The following is a 16,842-nucleotide window of genomic DNA, read 5'->3' as shown; positions in this document are numbered from 1 at the left end:
AGAGAAACTAAAGATTTTCAGGCCCTAAAGGAAGGGAAGAACAAAGGAATCTAGCACTGATATCTTAATTTCTCTGTCCTATTTTGCTATCAGTTTTAGGAAGAGCACTTTTATATGCACAAAAGGATGGTGTATCACTAACACGGTACACCCATTCACCAATATATTACACATGTGGCTATATTACATATACCATATATACTTAAATATAAACTTATCCAAATATACACCAAGATAACATTTTCCCCCTAAATAAGGGGGAAAATGTTAACTTGAATATAAATAGATGGTTTATATTCAAGTACAGGTACTGGGGCAGAAACAACCCTTCTTCCCTTCCCTGGTGTCCTGTCTGCTGGCTCTGCAGCCAGCCAGGCTACCATCCACCCCTCCCGGACCCACTGCAGGCTTCCAAGTACTGCCCTGTTGGTCCAGTGGTTCAAGGAGCCAGAGCTACTAATTGATCTCTTCCTCCCTTTCTATCCCAGTTACGGTACTTTGCCTCTGCAACTAACCAGCCACCCCCTCCCCTCCCTGTACCCCTGCAGGCCTATCTTAGGCTCCTGGTGGTGCAGTGGGAAGGCAGGGCAGAAGTGATCCTTGTATGCTCCTGCCCAGCAGTCTCCGTAGAAAAAAAAAAAAAAAAAGGTTGCTGCGAGTTTCCACTGGCCCACCTCACCACTGGGCCACCAGGGACCCAAGATAGGCCTGAGGAGAAAGAGAGGGGGGGGGCTGGTTAGTTAGTTGTAGAGGTAAAGTCACCATGAGGGAGGGAAGGATAGATTGGTAGCTCCGGCTCCCCACATCACTGGACTACTTGAGCAGTACAGGAGGCCCTCGGTGGGTCTGGGAGGTAAGAGGGGTGGCTAGATGGGGCTCTAATATAAACCGAAACTTCCGTTTTTGCGCTATTTTATTGGCCCCAAATTCTCGGTTTATGCTTGAGTATATATGGTACATTTTAGGACAACTACTCATATGCTGCTTCAAAGTCAAACATCGAGAAAGCGGAGCACAGTTGTAATATGGCGAAGCCTATTCGGACCTGCTTGTTGCGTTTCCATTCCAACACTTGTCTTCGTCAACTTCTCCAGCTACCAGCATATCCGCGCAAATACTTCCAGGAAGAGAGGACCAAAATTTTTTGGCTGTTTTCAGTTTCTCCTTCACATCAGTAACCTATTTAAAAGGCAAGAGAAAACTCTTACATGTTATCAAAACATTCTTGAAACGCTAAAAAGAGAATTTCTATTGTTGGTTGCCCTCATTAGCTTCACACTAAACACGGAAGAGGCAACAAGTGAAAGCCATATAATGAACATCAAGTCTATGCCCCATCTCTGCAGGCTGAGCATTGTCACATCTACACCTGTTAAAGAGTACAGCCTGAATATCTAATAAGTCGCTTGCCTCAGAGTTTCCATAATTGTTTCTAAAAAAAAAAAAAAAAAAAAGAAGAAGATGAAAAAACAAACCTAGCTAAATTAGAAAAAAAACCAAAAAACTACACACCCTGAAAACAGCTGTGCAAGTGTAAACTTTTTCTCTAAAGCACATATAGCTAAGGCTTTTTGGGAGGTTAGTGCATCCCATTAAGTGACTATAAAAATGGCTTGTTTGACATAGCAATGGTAAATCACTCACCAGGCGATCCAAATTTGTGCCAGCAGCTGTAGTTGGCCTTTCTTCTGGATTATATGGCCTAAAACGAGCACTAAAACCACCTTCAGAGACCGAGCGAGAAGATCGGCTTTGGGAAAGTGTTTTAGGCTGCCCACATCCATGAAAAACCTAGGAAAAAACACCCACTGTAAGGAAATGGCAAGCCTCTTTGTGCATATTTGAATACTTCTACAGTACACCAGTAAACAAACCAGGCTGTTCACTAAGTATATTAAGCCTCTGCCTAAGGCGAAAGTGAAAGTCATTAATGGAATAAAAAAATTTGATCACGTAATACCATCATTGCAGAAAGAACATCGACTATCCAATTCAACATCAATTTACCTATAAATCCAACAAACTGAGGTGCAAGGTTGCCATAGGACCTAGAAATCTGAGATTATGGAGTTTCATTTTTTTCTGCTTCTGGACCAGGAGCTTCTCTCTCCCTCTCTTCTACCGAGCTGTAGGGTGCAGAGCTCCCATACTGGTCTCAGGGTGGCAACAGAGGGGCATGAAGCAGGGCAGGTTTGTCAAAAGTTGGCTACCTTGGCTGCAGTAGATATCAAAGGAGTTCTCTGTCTTTAGTCCCCCCCCTTCCCCTAAGTTTTTCAATTTGGGGGAACAAGGGGGAAAGGGTTCCAAAATTTCTGATTTGGCTCCTAAATGCAAACCAAGGCCTGGACTTGACCATGACAAAGACCAAACCCATAGCTGTGAGGAAGAAGGCTGAAAAGAGCAGATGCAGACAGGTTCTGCAGGACATGAAGCCAAATAAGTTAACTTCTGTGATTTGTCCTCAGATTTTGAGTAACCCTGATTATTAGGTTATTTCACTCAGCAAGATGGCTCTAACAAAATTATAACATGAACATCCCTACAGAAAATTAAATGCATTGCACTGACCTCAGTATTTGTGCGCGCATTATTAAAGGTATACCTTAAATGAATGTCTTTAGAAAAATCACAAATACCTTTTGTGAAACTTGCATGCTGTTTTCCTGCATATTCATAATTGCATCAGAAATTTTCACGTCGATTGGATCCATGACAGACTCGATGTTAAAGGGTCCTTCCAGTCTTTCTGCCACCATCAGCATTGCATCTGTTAAAAATCAACCAAGGTTAAAGGTCATTCATCCGAGGTCACATGCACAGTGTGCGGCCACAATGGGAAAAAAACCTCCAGCTATCATACTTCAAGAATGCAACAGCTAGACTGAACAATATTCCACTGCAGAGGAGCTAAATGTTTATTTTTCACAAGATGTCTACGTTGAGCTGCTCGCAAAGAAGTGTGTGGTTGGGGCAGATGAAAAAGAATTTTCAACACAAGCTGGCTAAGCTTAGATGCAGCATTTTCAACTGCAAGCTAGCCACTGAGCAGCCATCTGAAAATTTACTGTTATACTATGGGCTCCTTTTACTAAGGTGCGCTAGCTTTTTAAGCGCACGCCCAAGATTAGTACGTGCTAGCTGAAAAATTATCGCCTGCTTAAAAGGAGGCGGTAGCAGCTAGCGTGCGCTAAAACCGTCAGCGCGCCTTTGTAAAAGGAGCCCTATGTGTATGTGCAATACCAGAGTCAAGTAAAACTGAACTTGAACAGACTTGTTCAGATTAGTATGGGAGGATCAGCTCAGAGAACTCAAGATTCTAGTTTTTCGTTACTCGATCAAATTTTTTTTCTTGGGATTTATTTACCGCCTTTTCATGAAGAGATTCACTACACTTCTCCCTCCTTAATCGCGAATTCCGTATCTATGGATTCGCTTATTCGCGGTTTTAAATCAAAAAATGCATTTTCAATTTTCAGGCTATTTTAAGCCCTGTGAGCCCCGCCTTAAGCCTTATTTGGTAGTCTAGCGGGTTTTCGGGGCAGGAGCAATCTTCCCACGCTCCTGTCCTGTGCAGATCGCTCTCAGAAAATGGCTCGAGAGACTACGGGAGCTCAAGGCAGCCATTTCCTATGAGCGATCTGCACAGGGCAGGAGCATGGGAAGATCGCTCATGCCCCGAAAACCCACTAGATCACCAGGTAAGGCTTAAGGGGGGGCTTTCAGGCCTTAAAATAGCCGGGGGAAGTGGGGGTTAGGGGCTGAACTGGCCCAAATATTATTCACGTTTTTTTTTTAATATTCATGGGCCGGCTCTGCCCCTAACCCCCGTGAATATGGAGGGGGAAGTGTACATTAAATAGCTATGTAATTGTCCCTATTTGGCATGGCAGGCTCACAATCTATCTGTAGTACCTGAGTGAATGAAGAGCCAAGTGACTTGCCCAAGGAGCAGGCTGGGATTGAACTCACAACCTAAGGGTGCTGAGGCAGTAATTCTAACCACCTCCCTGAAAGCTACTGGTGATGAAATGAATGTTTTGAGTAGCCAAGAAACCCATTATGAAATCCTTCATGAGAACTTTGTGAGGAACTTGACGTCCTTCTGGGGAAAGAGTAAGCTCTACCGGCGGGACGGCCTGCACCTGAGCACAGCGGGAACTAGACTACTGGCAGCCAATGTGAGGAAGGAGATCGAGAGGGCTTTAAACTGAGGAGAGGGGGAAAGCCGACAGCTGATCTGATGTTGACGCTTCGGACAACAGTATCCAGAACAGATGCTGAACGGGCTGACTGCAAGGAGGAAGTAGAGAGACCGGTGGATCTTATGATCAGACAGCGAGGGAAACATCAGGTAAAGGGAGCTTGCTGGGAGGAGACTAAGGGGCATGGAGACACAAGGGGACTGGGTGGCACGAGGGCAAAAGCTGAGGGCAATATAGGGGTGCCACAAGGCGAGGGGGATCAAATGGAGGCTCAAGGGATGATAGCCCAGGAGGGGGCCGGTAGGGCTAGAAAACCCAGAGGAAAAGCGGGGAAGTGGGGTGGCGGGAATGTGGGGAAACCGAAAGCTACGAGGGTAAAGGCTGAGGGCAAAGCAGAAGCACAGGGAACAGGAGAACTGCCCGAAATTCAAGGGGAGGCGGCCCAGGTAAATACAGAGGTGGAGGAAAAACGACGGGACCTGCGGTGCTTATACGCAAATGCAAGAAGCCTCTTGGCCAAGATGGGTGAACTAGAGGTCGTGGCCAAGGGGGAGGACCTGGATATAATTGGAATTACAGAAACATGGTGGACAGAGGAGAATCAATGGGATGTGGCGCTGCCGGGGTACAAGCTCTACAGGAGGGACAGGACCCACAAGAAGGGGGGAGGCATAGCACTATATATAAAGGACTCTATCTACTCAGTCGGGATGGATATGGCAACGAAGGCAGAGGGACTGGAATCACTATGGGTCAAATTGCCGGGAAACAAGGGTGCAGGCATAAAACTGGGGCTGTACTATCGCCCACCTGGTACACCGGAAGGAGTCGGACACGACTTGGAAGCTGAACTGAGACAAGAGTGCAGGACTGGAAGTGTAACAGTGATGGGGGACTTCAACTACCCGGGGATTGACTGGAATACGGGTCACTCCAACTGCACTAGGGAAACAGGATTTGTAGAAGCTGTGAGGGACTGCTTCATGGAGCAACTAGTCAGGGAACCGACGCGAGGGAGTGCTACTCATGACCTCATCCTAAACGGATTAGGGGGGCCTGCAAGAGGGGTAGAAGTGGGAGGACCACTAGGCAACAGTGACCACAATGCGATCAGATTCACATTAGAAAGGGGGACACCCACAGTAAGGAGAACCGCAACAACTGCGCTCAACTTCAGGAAAGGGAACTATGCTGCTATGAGGGAAATGGTGGGGAGGAAGCTCAGAAACATCCTTAGGATGGAGACTGTAGGAAGCGCCTGGACCCTATTCAGGGACACCCTGCAGGAAGCACAAAGAATGTACGTCCCCAGTTTCAGGAAAGGCGGCAAGAACAAGCGGTCAAAGGACCCGGTTTGGATCTCAACAGAAGCAAAGAGGGCAATAAATGACAAAAAAGTATCCTTCCGGAGATGGAAAAAGGACCCAACGGAGGAAAATCACCAGGCGCACAGGAAATGCCAAAAGGAATGCCACCGAGAGGTTAGAAAAGCAAAAGGGAACTACGAAGAGGGGCTGGCCAGGGAGGCGAAGAACTTCAAGGTATTCTTCAGTTACATAAAGGGGAAGTGACCAGCGAGAGAGGAGGTGGGGCCGTTGGACGATGGGGATAGGAAGGGAGTGATTAAGGAGGATAAAGAGGTAGCTGAGAGGTTGAACACGTTCTTCTCGTTGGTTTTCACGAGAGAAGACACATCTAACATACCGGACTCAGAGGAGCTCATAAGTGGGGAACAGGCTGAAAAATTGGAACACATAGAGGTAAGTAAGGAGGATGTCCTCAAACAGATAGACAGGTTAAAATGCGACAAATCGCCGGGCACAGACGGGATCCACCCAAGGGTTCTGAAGGAACTAAGACAAGAAATAGCGGGCACAATCAAGCATGTTTGCAACCTATCCTTGAAAACTGGAGAGGTACCAGAGGACTGGAAACTGGCGAATGTCACACCTATCTTCAAGAAGGGATCAAGGGGTGACCCCGGGAACTACAGGCCGGTGAGCCTGACTTCAATTATAGGGAAGATGGTGGAAGCTATGATCAAGGATGGTATTCGCGAGCATATCGAGAGAAATGGCCTACTGAGAACAAGCCTGCACGGATTCTGTAAGGGAAGGTCATGCTTAACGAACCTTTTGTACTTCTTTGAGGGAATAAGCAGTCGGGTGGACAATGGGGAACCCATAGACATCATTTACCTCGATTTTCAAAAGGCTTTTGACAAGGTGCCACATGAAAGGCTGCTTAGGAAGCTGTGGAACCACGGGGTGGGAGGGGATGTGCACAGATGGATCAAGCACTGGTTGTCGGGTAGACTGCAGAGGGTCGGAGTAAAGGGACAATATTCTGACTGGCGGGGAGTCACGAGCGGTGTGCCACAGGGATCGGTGCTGGGGCCGTTACTCTTCAAAATATTTATCAATGAGCTGGAAAAGGAGGCAAAGTGCGAGGTTATAAAATTTGCAGACGATACCAAACTGTGCAGCAGAGTTAGATCCAGGGAGGAGTGTGAGGACCTGCAAAGGGACCTGGACAAGCTGGAAGACTGGGCAAACAAATGGCAAATGCGCTTTAACGTGGAAAAATGCAAGGTCATGCATATAGGGAAAAAGAACCCGTTGTTCAACTACAAATTGGGGGGGGCATTGCTGGGAGACAGCAGTCTAGAGAGAGACTTGGGTGTGCTGGTGGATGCATCACTGAAGCCATCTGCGCAGTGCGCAGTAGCCTCGAAAAAAGCCAACAGGATGCTGGGCATCATAAAGAGGGGCATAACAACCAGGACGCGGGAAGTCATCATGCCATTGTATCGAGCGATGGTGCGTCCGCATCTGGAATACTGCGTTCAATATTGATCGCCGTACCTCAAGAAGAACATGGCAGTACTTGAGAGAGTCCAAAGGAGAGCAACGAAACTGGTAAGAGGGCTGGAACACTGCCCATACGCCGAGAGGTTGGATAGGCTGGGGCTCTTCTCTCTGGAAAAAAGGAGGCTCAGGTGAGATATGATAGAGACCTTCAGGATCATGAGGGGCATAGAGAGGGTGGATAGGGACAGATTCTTCAGGCTGAAGGGGACAACAGGTACGAGGGGGCATTCGGAGAAACTGAAGGGAGATAGGTTCAAAACAAATGCAAGGAAGTTTTTTTTCACACAAAGGGTCGTGGACACCTGGAATGCGCTACCGGAGGAAGTGATCAGACAGAGTACAGTACAGGGATTCAAACAGGGATTGGACGGATTCCTGAGGGATAAAGGGATCGTGGGATACTGAGAGAGGTGCTGGGATGTAACACAGGTATAGAAAGCTAACCAGGTAATAAGTATAGAAACCCAACCAGGTCGTGCATGTGCATGACCGGAGGGTTAGGACTTCGATGGGAAGATAGGACTTAATGGGAAACCAAGGTGGCAAGGTGGCCCCTTCTGGTGATTCAGACAGGTCGTGACCTGTTTGGGCCGCCGCGGGAGCGGACTGCTGGGCAGGATGGACCTATGGTCTGACCCGGCGGAGGCACTGCTTATGTTCTTATGTTCTAACTGTTCAAGCCATGCTGTTTGTCAGCTGCTTGTCAACTTTTGGAAAGATTTGACAAAGGGCTCTGTATTCATGACAGGCCACTGTGGGGCTAAAAAAAATGAAAATTAGCTAACCGCATTCCACTGCAGACCCACATTGTTCATCAGCAGGGCTGTGGAGTCGGTAGATAAATCATTTAACTCCGACTCCTCAGTTTCTGGTGCCCACGACTCTGACTCCAGGTACCCAAAATGTCTCCAACTCAACTCCGACTCCAGGTACTCAAAATGTCTCCAACTCCTCGACTCCACAGCCCTGTTCATCAGGCAATAGTGCACTGGACAACATTTAAGCACTTGACTGAGCAAAGGCAGGCAGACTGATACAAATCCGTCTGAACTTTGCAAACCCCTTTTACTGCCCTCTTCCACAAGGAACTCTCTCATAGCAGACAGGAAGAGCCATATTACGTTTATCAAGTGCGAATGAGAAATAAATACCCTCTCCATTATTATTCAGTTTAAAAATAGTAACCAAAATATTCTGCTCAAAAGCCAAAACCAATTTCCACGTTAAGAGATATGTGGAACCATGATAAAGTTATTTCTCCTTTTAAGGACATACAGGATCCTACATTTTAGTAACATTTGTGTTTAGGAAGTATCAACCTCATTCCGTTTCTCAATCTGAAATACAGAAGTACCTTTTTGTTAGAACTGCAAGGTACAGGCGGAATAGAAGTCATTAACAAAACCAGGATCGCGATCCAACGCAGTGATCTTCCTGCAATAACATATATGGAATAGGAGGGAACTCCCTGAAGCAGCCATTCGTTGGTGAAACAAGAGCCTTGTTGGATTTTGACATCGGTTCCTTATCTTCACTTCAATGTCGAATATGTTATTGCAGGAAGATCATTGCGTTGGATCGCGATCCTGGTTTTATTAACAGCTGTGAATATAAGTAAAACTTTTCCTTTGGTTCTAAACAGCGATTGATGTTCAAATGGCTGCCCCTGCAAATGAGTTTTGTGGAAGGTAGTTGCAATACTATACAATCGCTCATTTAGAAACTGACTCACACATGTGCAGAAAGCCGGTTTGGGGAAGGCCGAGCAGCTGAGTAGCAGGGGAAGCCCCAAAACAGAGTACTGCCATTCAGCTTTTGGGGCTTTTTAAATTTATTTTTTGTCTTCAATAAAAAAAAAAAAAAATGCGGGCCACTCCCAACCAATGACAGTACCCTGTTTCTAACAGTGGTCAACCCAGGTCCCAAGTACTTAGCTTGATCCCAAGTAGTAAAACAGATTCTATGCTGCTTATCCTAGGAATAAGCAGTGGATTTCCCCAAATCCATCTCAATAATGGCCTACGGACTTCTTTATTAGGAAATTATATAAGTCTTTTTTAAACCCTGCTAATCTGATTTCACCACAGCAACAAATTTCCACAGTTTAATTATATGTAAAGAAATATTTTCTCCGGTTTTAAATCTACCACTTATTAAGAATAGTGATTTAAATTCAAATGTGATTAATCTGGGGATCTACTGTGCTAAATTCTACTGAAACACACTTGATCTCTGATTTCATGTTGCTTCTTTTATTATTTGTTATGTTAAAACTCAATGCCCGCTATTTACATTCTGTATTTGTATTTGGCCAAATAATATTTTTCATTATTTGTATTTGGCTGAATAGTAAAGTATGTTCAATATAACTCTAGCTCTTACACAGGAAATTTCTGTATGTATCTTATTTAGAAATGGCATTCTGCAATCTAACACTTATCAATGGAATTTAAAAATAATCCTATAAAAACCTAAAGATGAATTAAAAAATTCTGCAGATGTAGCTTACAGGTGAGCTGAGCATGAAAAATGACTATTGTTGCTTACAGTTTGGGCTTTAGTGGTTCAGCCCTGCAAACAGGTCTCTAGCAAAAAGCCTATTGTACTAAAAAAAAAAAAAAAAGATAATAAATGAAATATTTATCCTGGTAGCTTCAAATAAAGTTAATTCTTTAAAATCTGTAAGGAAAGACCGCTAGAATGAATGCATCATTGTCCTGAAGGAGGAAGATAAATGCTTTTCATGTGCTGGGGAATTGGGGGGGGGGGGACACTTGTAAATAAATGAAGCACAACTTGAAGAAGTGCCCATACTTGTCAAAGATTTTGGAAGATCTCCACCTCCTGCAAAATGATCTGTTATCTTTCACAAAGCAGTGGCTTTTCAGCTAAACTATGATGATCAGGCAGATGATAAAACATGGACGGGGGGGAGGGGGGAATGCAATTTTTACACCAGAAAATCATTCAGTTTTGTAATTACTACTCCGTCAGCAGCAAGGCAAGGCCCCAGGATCAATAATGAGTTTGTGAAAGCATGAAAAGGAAACACAAACCCCGATTCTTTGGGCTGTTTGGTGTCTAAGCTTCAAGCCGGCTAGGCCATACACAAGAGCATGGGAATGTAGGGCGAACTGGGCCCTTTGTTACTCTTGGTGCTATGGTGTTACATGTATCACAGCTAAGGAATGCAGCCTCCGCTTTGACTGCTGATATAGAAAATGCATTCGGCCTCCAGCAGAGCAGTGAACGCTGGTTATAAAAGATAAGGAAACAAATAGTTGGCCTTGGAAGGATACATTCAACTACAGCTCTTCAGTAGAAGTGACAGATACTGACAAGAAGTGCTAGAAAGAAAGAAAAAAAAAATATCCATCTGGCTCCAGCTAGGATTTGGCTGCTGTGGTCCCTTGCCAGTGATCGTAACTAGCTGATTCGCTCGCAAGAAGAAAAGCGATTACGTGCAACCTCAGGATGCGTCCTCCACCTTGAAAACGCCCAAAAAAGATCTTACACACACTACCTACCGTGCCTCTGGAACAAACTACCTACCCACAGAAGATCATTAGAAGGCCTACTGAACTTCAAAAACTCGCCTCTTCCCCGACCCTCTATGAGAGTGCGCCAATCCAAATACCCCGAACCTTTTGACAAAGTGCCCCGACCCTCCATTGTCTCAAGTCTCAAACGCTATGTGCTTCATCCTACGTCTGACCATGCCACGTTTTCTCATCCAATGTTCTTCCACACTGTCATACTGTTTGTCATCTTTGTCCTACTATACTATGCATCATATTTGCCATGCTGCAATCTCTCATATAATAACTTTATTTTTATATACCGCCATATCATAAACAGTTCTAAGCGGTTTACAAGGGAAGAGACTGTATACCGACAGCGACATTACAGCGAACTTACGAATTTACGTTGGCATGTTAAGTTTAGTCAGGTTTATCTGGAAGTGTATTGAAAGTACATCAGGTTGAGGTGGAGGGTCAGAGAAATTTGTCAGAGGTATGTTTTTATTGATTTTCTAAACGTTTGGTACGAAAGTGCGTTTGAGATGAAGTCGGTTAACCATTTGTTCCATTTATTCCATATATGTTTGCCGCTCCATGGTCTTCTATGCTATGTTTCGCCCTGCACGCTGGCTTTACCATTTTTGCCACATTGTATCACACTGCGTTAGCCATGCTATTTCTCGCCTTACTATGCTTGCCAAGTTATGTCTCACCTTATCATGTTTTGTCATACTATGTTTTACCAAGCTTTGTTAACTTATGTTTTTGCCATCTCTGTCAGACGACGATTGCCATGCAATCTTCTACCATACTATGTCTGAGAGTGTGGTGCAGGGGTTACAGATACAGCCTCAGCACCCTGAGGTTGAAGGTTCAAGCCTTGGCCCCCCACCCCCCCATTGCCCCAGGTATATTAGATAGATTGTGAGCCCGCCGGGACACACAGGGAAAAAAAATGCTTGAATACCTGAATATATCCATATAAACCATTCTGAGCTCCCCTGAGAGAACAGTATAGAAAATTGAAGAAAAAAACTCCTCCTGGCAATGTTTGACATTAATAAGGTTAACTATGATTCAAGATAATGCCTCTTTTATAGGCGTGTTAAAAGATTTTTCAGACTCTGGTTTAAAAATTACCATATTTTTCGCTCCATAAGACGCACTTTTCCCCCCCCCCAAAAAAAAAAAGTGGGTGGATATAAGGGTACGTCTTATGGAGCGAATACAACCCCCCTCCTCCCAGTACCTTTTTTAATTGCGCTTTATCAGCAGGAGCTTTCCGTGCTCCTGCCCTTCCCTCCATAGACTGCTGCCTCCTGATGTCTTACGGCAGCTGCAGAGCGGTGCAGAAGGCAGGCACAAGCTTCTTGCGGCCTGCCTGGTCCTGCGCTGCTCTCAGAACAGCTTCCATCAGTTCTCGCGGGACGCAAAGCTATTCAGAGAGCAGTGCGGGACCAGGCAGGCCGCGAAAAGCTCGCGCCTGCCTTCTGCACCACCCTGCAGCTGCCGGAAGACTTCAGGCGGCAGCGGTCTATGGAGGGAAGGGAAGGAGCACGGAAACCTCCTGCCGATAAAGTGCAATTCAAAAAAAGTACCAGGGTGGGGGTGGGGGTGAGACTGCCAGTGATACTGTGGGCCAGCAGCACACCAGTTGTTTTTCAAAAACATATGTTGGCTTGTCCAAGCTACAAGTCACTGACACGTGGCAGCATTGGATCTCCTAAAGCACAGGGCTCCAGTGGTCTCTCCAATACTTTTTACTTTGTAATAAAAAAAAGTTGTTTGAAGAGGATATACTTTATTACTTTTACTTGAGTATTTTTTTGATAAGAGTTTCTACTGTTACTTTACTATTCCAGCCTGATTTCTGGTAAATAGACCCCTGTTTTCATACAGAAAAGAACCCAGTGCCAAGTATAATGGGGAGCATTTCCTGAATTTTAAAGGGTGAGAAACTTTGGGGCTGCGGCAAAAATGGGCCTTTCCAACACTCCAAGGTCACTTTGCCATGGCTGGAAAGTGGCTGTTTTTTCATATTCTGATTTAGTGGCTCCTGGGCGGTGAAGCACAGGACCTATATGAGCTGCAGCAAGTTAGAAGTCAGAAGGCTCTTGGCCTAGAAGTCCTGGGTGAGAGGTTCTTGGAAGGTCTCTAGAGCTGGCCTCAGGCTATAGCACTGCAGCTTCCCCGGTCCTATAGCAGCAGAGCCTCTTCACTCCTCCCCTTTGGAAGGGATATCCCATGCCTTGCTTCTTTTTTTAGCAGCCTCCTCCTTCATGTGCCCAGAGGTTTAGGTTCAATCAGATGCAAGCTGGCAGTGCCCCACTGTTCTGTTGCCATGTCTGGGTGGCCAGTCCATTACAGGACTGGCCCCTCCCATATCCACATGGTCTTGTTCTGGGCGTTTCGGACTTGGATGAAAGTTTGGTTGAAAATATGGTATAAAGATAGACATTCTGGCAGTCTGGCCATCCCAATTTCTGCCTGCTTGCCTGCCAGCCACTAGGCCTGCATGCCTGCCCTGTTCCGGCCTATCACTAGACCACCACAGGGGAGACAAGGCAGGGTGGTGGGACAGGGTACACCATTTGGTTCAGAATTTTTTTTCTTGGTTTTTCCTCCTCTAAATCTAGGGTGCGTCTTAGAGCGAAAAATACGGTATATAAATAAACACAGAAGACAAAAAATTCTCTGCAGATCAACAGCAAACTATACCACAGTGAAGGAGATGAAATCCAATGGAGTAAACCAAGATGTATTTATTGGGTAATTCAAGGATGACTCAACATGATTCGTGTTTTGGCACAAAGGCGCATCAGGAATCTAAAAATATTAAAAACGAATGTACATATACATTCAGATTAAACCTAATGAACCAAAATGTCAAATAAAAATTAGCATATATAAAAAAACACACATGAAGATTTACTAATATGAAATAAATGGATAGACAGATGAAGAATAAAAATAAGTAACTAAGACATAATATGCATCAAAGCTGAATATAAAAGAAATATAGAATAAATATTATGAATATAAAAAAATGTAAAAGAAGTATATAATATATAGTTTTAAATATATAATCTGCAGATGAATAAATTAAGAGCAACATTACCAAAGATGCAGGATTGATTAAGAACCGATTTTTGACAATCCAAAAGTTATGAAAACTAAATTAATATAGAGCACAATGAATAATCCATATCATGGATAACACGATGTAAATGAGAACTGAGAATTTTTATTTAAAAAAAAGGCGGGGGGGGAGGGGGCTATGAAGACTACTCTTTTGAAATGACATAATTGTGTAACAATAAAGTGTGATCGCCTAGGCTAGAGGTAAACATACTGAGGAACTATAATTGTGACCCAAAAGTGTATGTACAAAAAACACTATGTGGAAGTGATATATCTGTTAACATTTTAGTACAAAAACTAGATCGATAAGGCCTTCTGTGGGAAACACAATAGGTACTATGTTAATATATAAACACTAATAATTAATGTGCATAAACTGATCTATAGCCTCGTGAGACAAAAAAGGAGAGAATGATGATAACGTTAAATGTCAAATTATCATTAGAGCCATAAGGTGTGAATAAACTTATGAAGTGATGATACAAAGTGAAAGAGCAACTGCTAGAAAACTATAATCCGAAAAACGCACTAAAATAAGAGATAACCACAAAGACACACATGATGACTCAATTAGCAAACATACCAGAAAGAGCAGAACCATGTTGTGACAAGTGATGGCCGAGTGATATTGAATAACTACCGATATGCGACTCCAATGAAAGAAAACACTTATATTGAAACACCATGTTGTAGCTTACATAAAAATGAAGCCGAGCACTAATTGGCTAAAAACTCAGAAAACAAAATACGATAACTGCAAAAGTGAAACAAAAGGTGCCGCAGAAATGCGGACGTCATGAATCCTCTGTGTTAACACACTAACTATCGATCTGTGCAGACAAAGCTGTTGCTTGAGGAGGACACAAAAAAGTAACTTACAATTCAGTCATCTATTTAGCATTACCAATGAAAAATGACGACGTGCGAAATATTTGTGTAAAGGACACGCAGCCTGTAGGTGTTCTAAGGCAGGAAGAAGAGCGCAGGAAGGTGATGCCACTACACTAACTATATTTATTAAAAAAGAAAACTGACAAAAATGTTAATCAGCAACACATCAAACTATGCCCAACTTTTTTTATGAAGCTGATTTCAGTATTTTTATTGCTGGCTGCAGCGGTAAAAGCTCCGACATTCATAGAATTCATACGAGCATCAGAGCTAATACCGCCCGGGCAGGCAATAAAAAAAGACTAACATGGCTTCATAAAAGGGGGCCTAAATGTAAAGAAAAAAAAATCAAGAACAAGCTGTCAATAAATATTGCAGTGAAAATGTAATAAATGTGGAACAGCAATTAACGTTTGACCACCACATTACTCTAGCTCAGGGGTAGGCAATTCCGGTCCTCGAGAGCCAGGGCCAGGTCAGGTTTTCAGGATATCCACAATAAATATGCACGAGATAGATTTACATCTCAAGGAGGCAGTGCATGCAAATCCATCTCATACCTATTCATTGTGGAAATCCTGAAAACCTGTCCTGGCTCCGGCTCTCGAGGACCGGAATTGCCTACCTCTGCTCTAGCTTAAAAAAATGAATGTGCAAATAACACAACTCTGCACAAAACTAAAGTAAGGAATCTAAAAAGTGTGAATAAATCAAAGTAAGATATTAAGTTTGGATACACCATGCAATAAACGGTACCTATGTCTAGAACAGGGATCTCAAAGTCCATCCTTGAGGGTCGCAATCCAATCAGGTTTTCAGGATTTCCCCAATGAATATGCATTGAAAGAAGTGCATGCACATAGATCTCATGCATATTCATTGGGGAAATCCTGAAAACCCGACTGGATTGCGGCCCTCAAGGAGGGAATTTGAGACCCCTGGTCTAGAATGTGTATGAGTGAAATTTTTTTTTTTTTTTAATGAAGTGTTAAAAAACATTCCCACAAATTGAACAAACAACTGTGGGAAGCCATTATATGTACGTGACTAAGATGAAATACTTAAACTAAAATTATGGAAATGCACTATAATAAAATAACCAAATCATGCCGACAAGACAAAACACCATACGTATGCTACAGCAATAAAGCACTGCCTTATAAAGTTGTTATATAGTAAAAGAGAGAAATCGAACGAAAGCCAAAGCCAAAAAAAACAACAACTAACCACGCTCCAGCTTTTGAAACACTCTATGGCAGTGTTTTTCAACTCGGTCCTGGAGTATGAATATGCATGAAAGACATTTGCATATAATGGAGGCAGTGTATGTAAATTCAGTTTATGCAAATTCAATGTGGATATCCTGAAAACCTGACTGGCAAGGGGGTAACTCCAGGACCGAGTTGAGAAACACTTCTCTATGGCAGGAAGAAGAGAGTCAATTGGTGACATCACTACACTCTCTAGCTTTATTAATGAGGAAAGATTAACAGACCTGTAATGAATACAAATCATCTTAAAATGAAAACTATGATGAAGGAGTAAAACATACGTGGAAAATTATACTGCTCAACACACAACTCTACCTACAAAATAAAGGGCGTTACTCAGGTGTAATTTATGGAATTTGCTACTGACAACAATACAAAATAAAGTGAGTTTTTAAAATATATCCTTAGTACTCTCCCGCATGGATTACTGCAATGCGCTATTCAATGGTCTCTTGGCAAAAAATATACAACATCTCCAGCTTGTAAAAAACGCAGCAATCGGACTTCTAAAAAACCTCTGCACCCACAACCCTGTCTCCCAGGTCTTAATGGTGGCTCACTGTCTGTAGCCAAACGTTGTGTCTTCAAGGGCCTGATGCTAGTGTTCAAATCTCTCCGTACGTGCCAAACAGGTCCCTCTGCTCCCAAAACGCCCTCTGGTCATGAAATTTGACTGCAAACCACCAAATGACGTTCCTACTCCCACTTCACACCGAGCCAATGGAATCGATTGCCCCTGCAAATAAGAACCATTGAAGGACTTCCCAACTTTAGGAAAGCAATAAAAACACATCTCTTCAGTTAACTCCCCTGCCTATGACCAAAAGATTACAAAGAAATGTACCTTGATACTAGATCCAAGGTATGCGTCACATTAGGATAAAAACTTGTAACTATGGTGAATTTAGCCCAAGGGTGGGCAATTCCGGTCCTCGAGGGCCATAAT

The 16,842-nt window shown here is 43.6% G+C and overlaps 1 protein-coding gene across 3 annotated transcripts in view; it reads right to left on the bottom strand.

The window, feature by feature from the left end:
* GPC4 (glypican 4) overlaps window positions 1-16,842 on the bottom strand; it is a 213,047-nt gene that overhangs the window by 12,076 nt on the left and 184,129 nt on the right. For all 3 annotated transcript variants that reach the window (XM_033945374.1, XM_033945375.1, XM_033945377.1), the window contains exons 5-7: window positions 2,637-2,767; window positions 1,645-1,791; window positions 1,046-1,179 (exon numbers count right to left, since the gene is read on the bottom strand). In XM_033945374.1, the coding sequence (XP_033801265.1) occupies window positions 1,046-1,179; window positions 1,645-1,791; window positions 2,637-2,767 (412 nt within the window). The remainder of the gene's footprint in view (window positions 1-1,045; window positions 1,180-1,644; window positions 1,792-2,636; window positions 2,768-16,842) is intronic.

The sequence above is a fragment of the Geotrypetes seraphini genome, chromosome 5 (assembly GCF_902459505.1).
Source record: "Geotrypetes seraphini chromosome 5, aGeoSer1.1, whole genome shotgun sequence".
NCBI lineage: Eukaryota > Metazoa > Chordata > Amphibia > Gymnophiona > Dermophiidae > Geotrypetes > Geotrypetes seraphini.
Note: the sequence above shows the minus strand (reverse complement) of the source record. Positions and strands in the feature narration are given on the sequence as shown.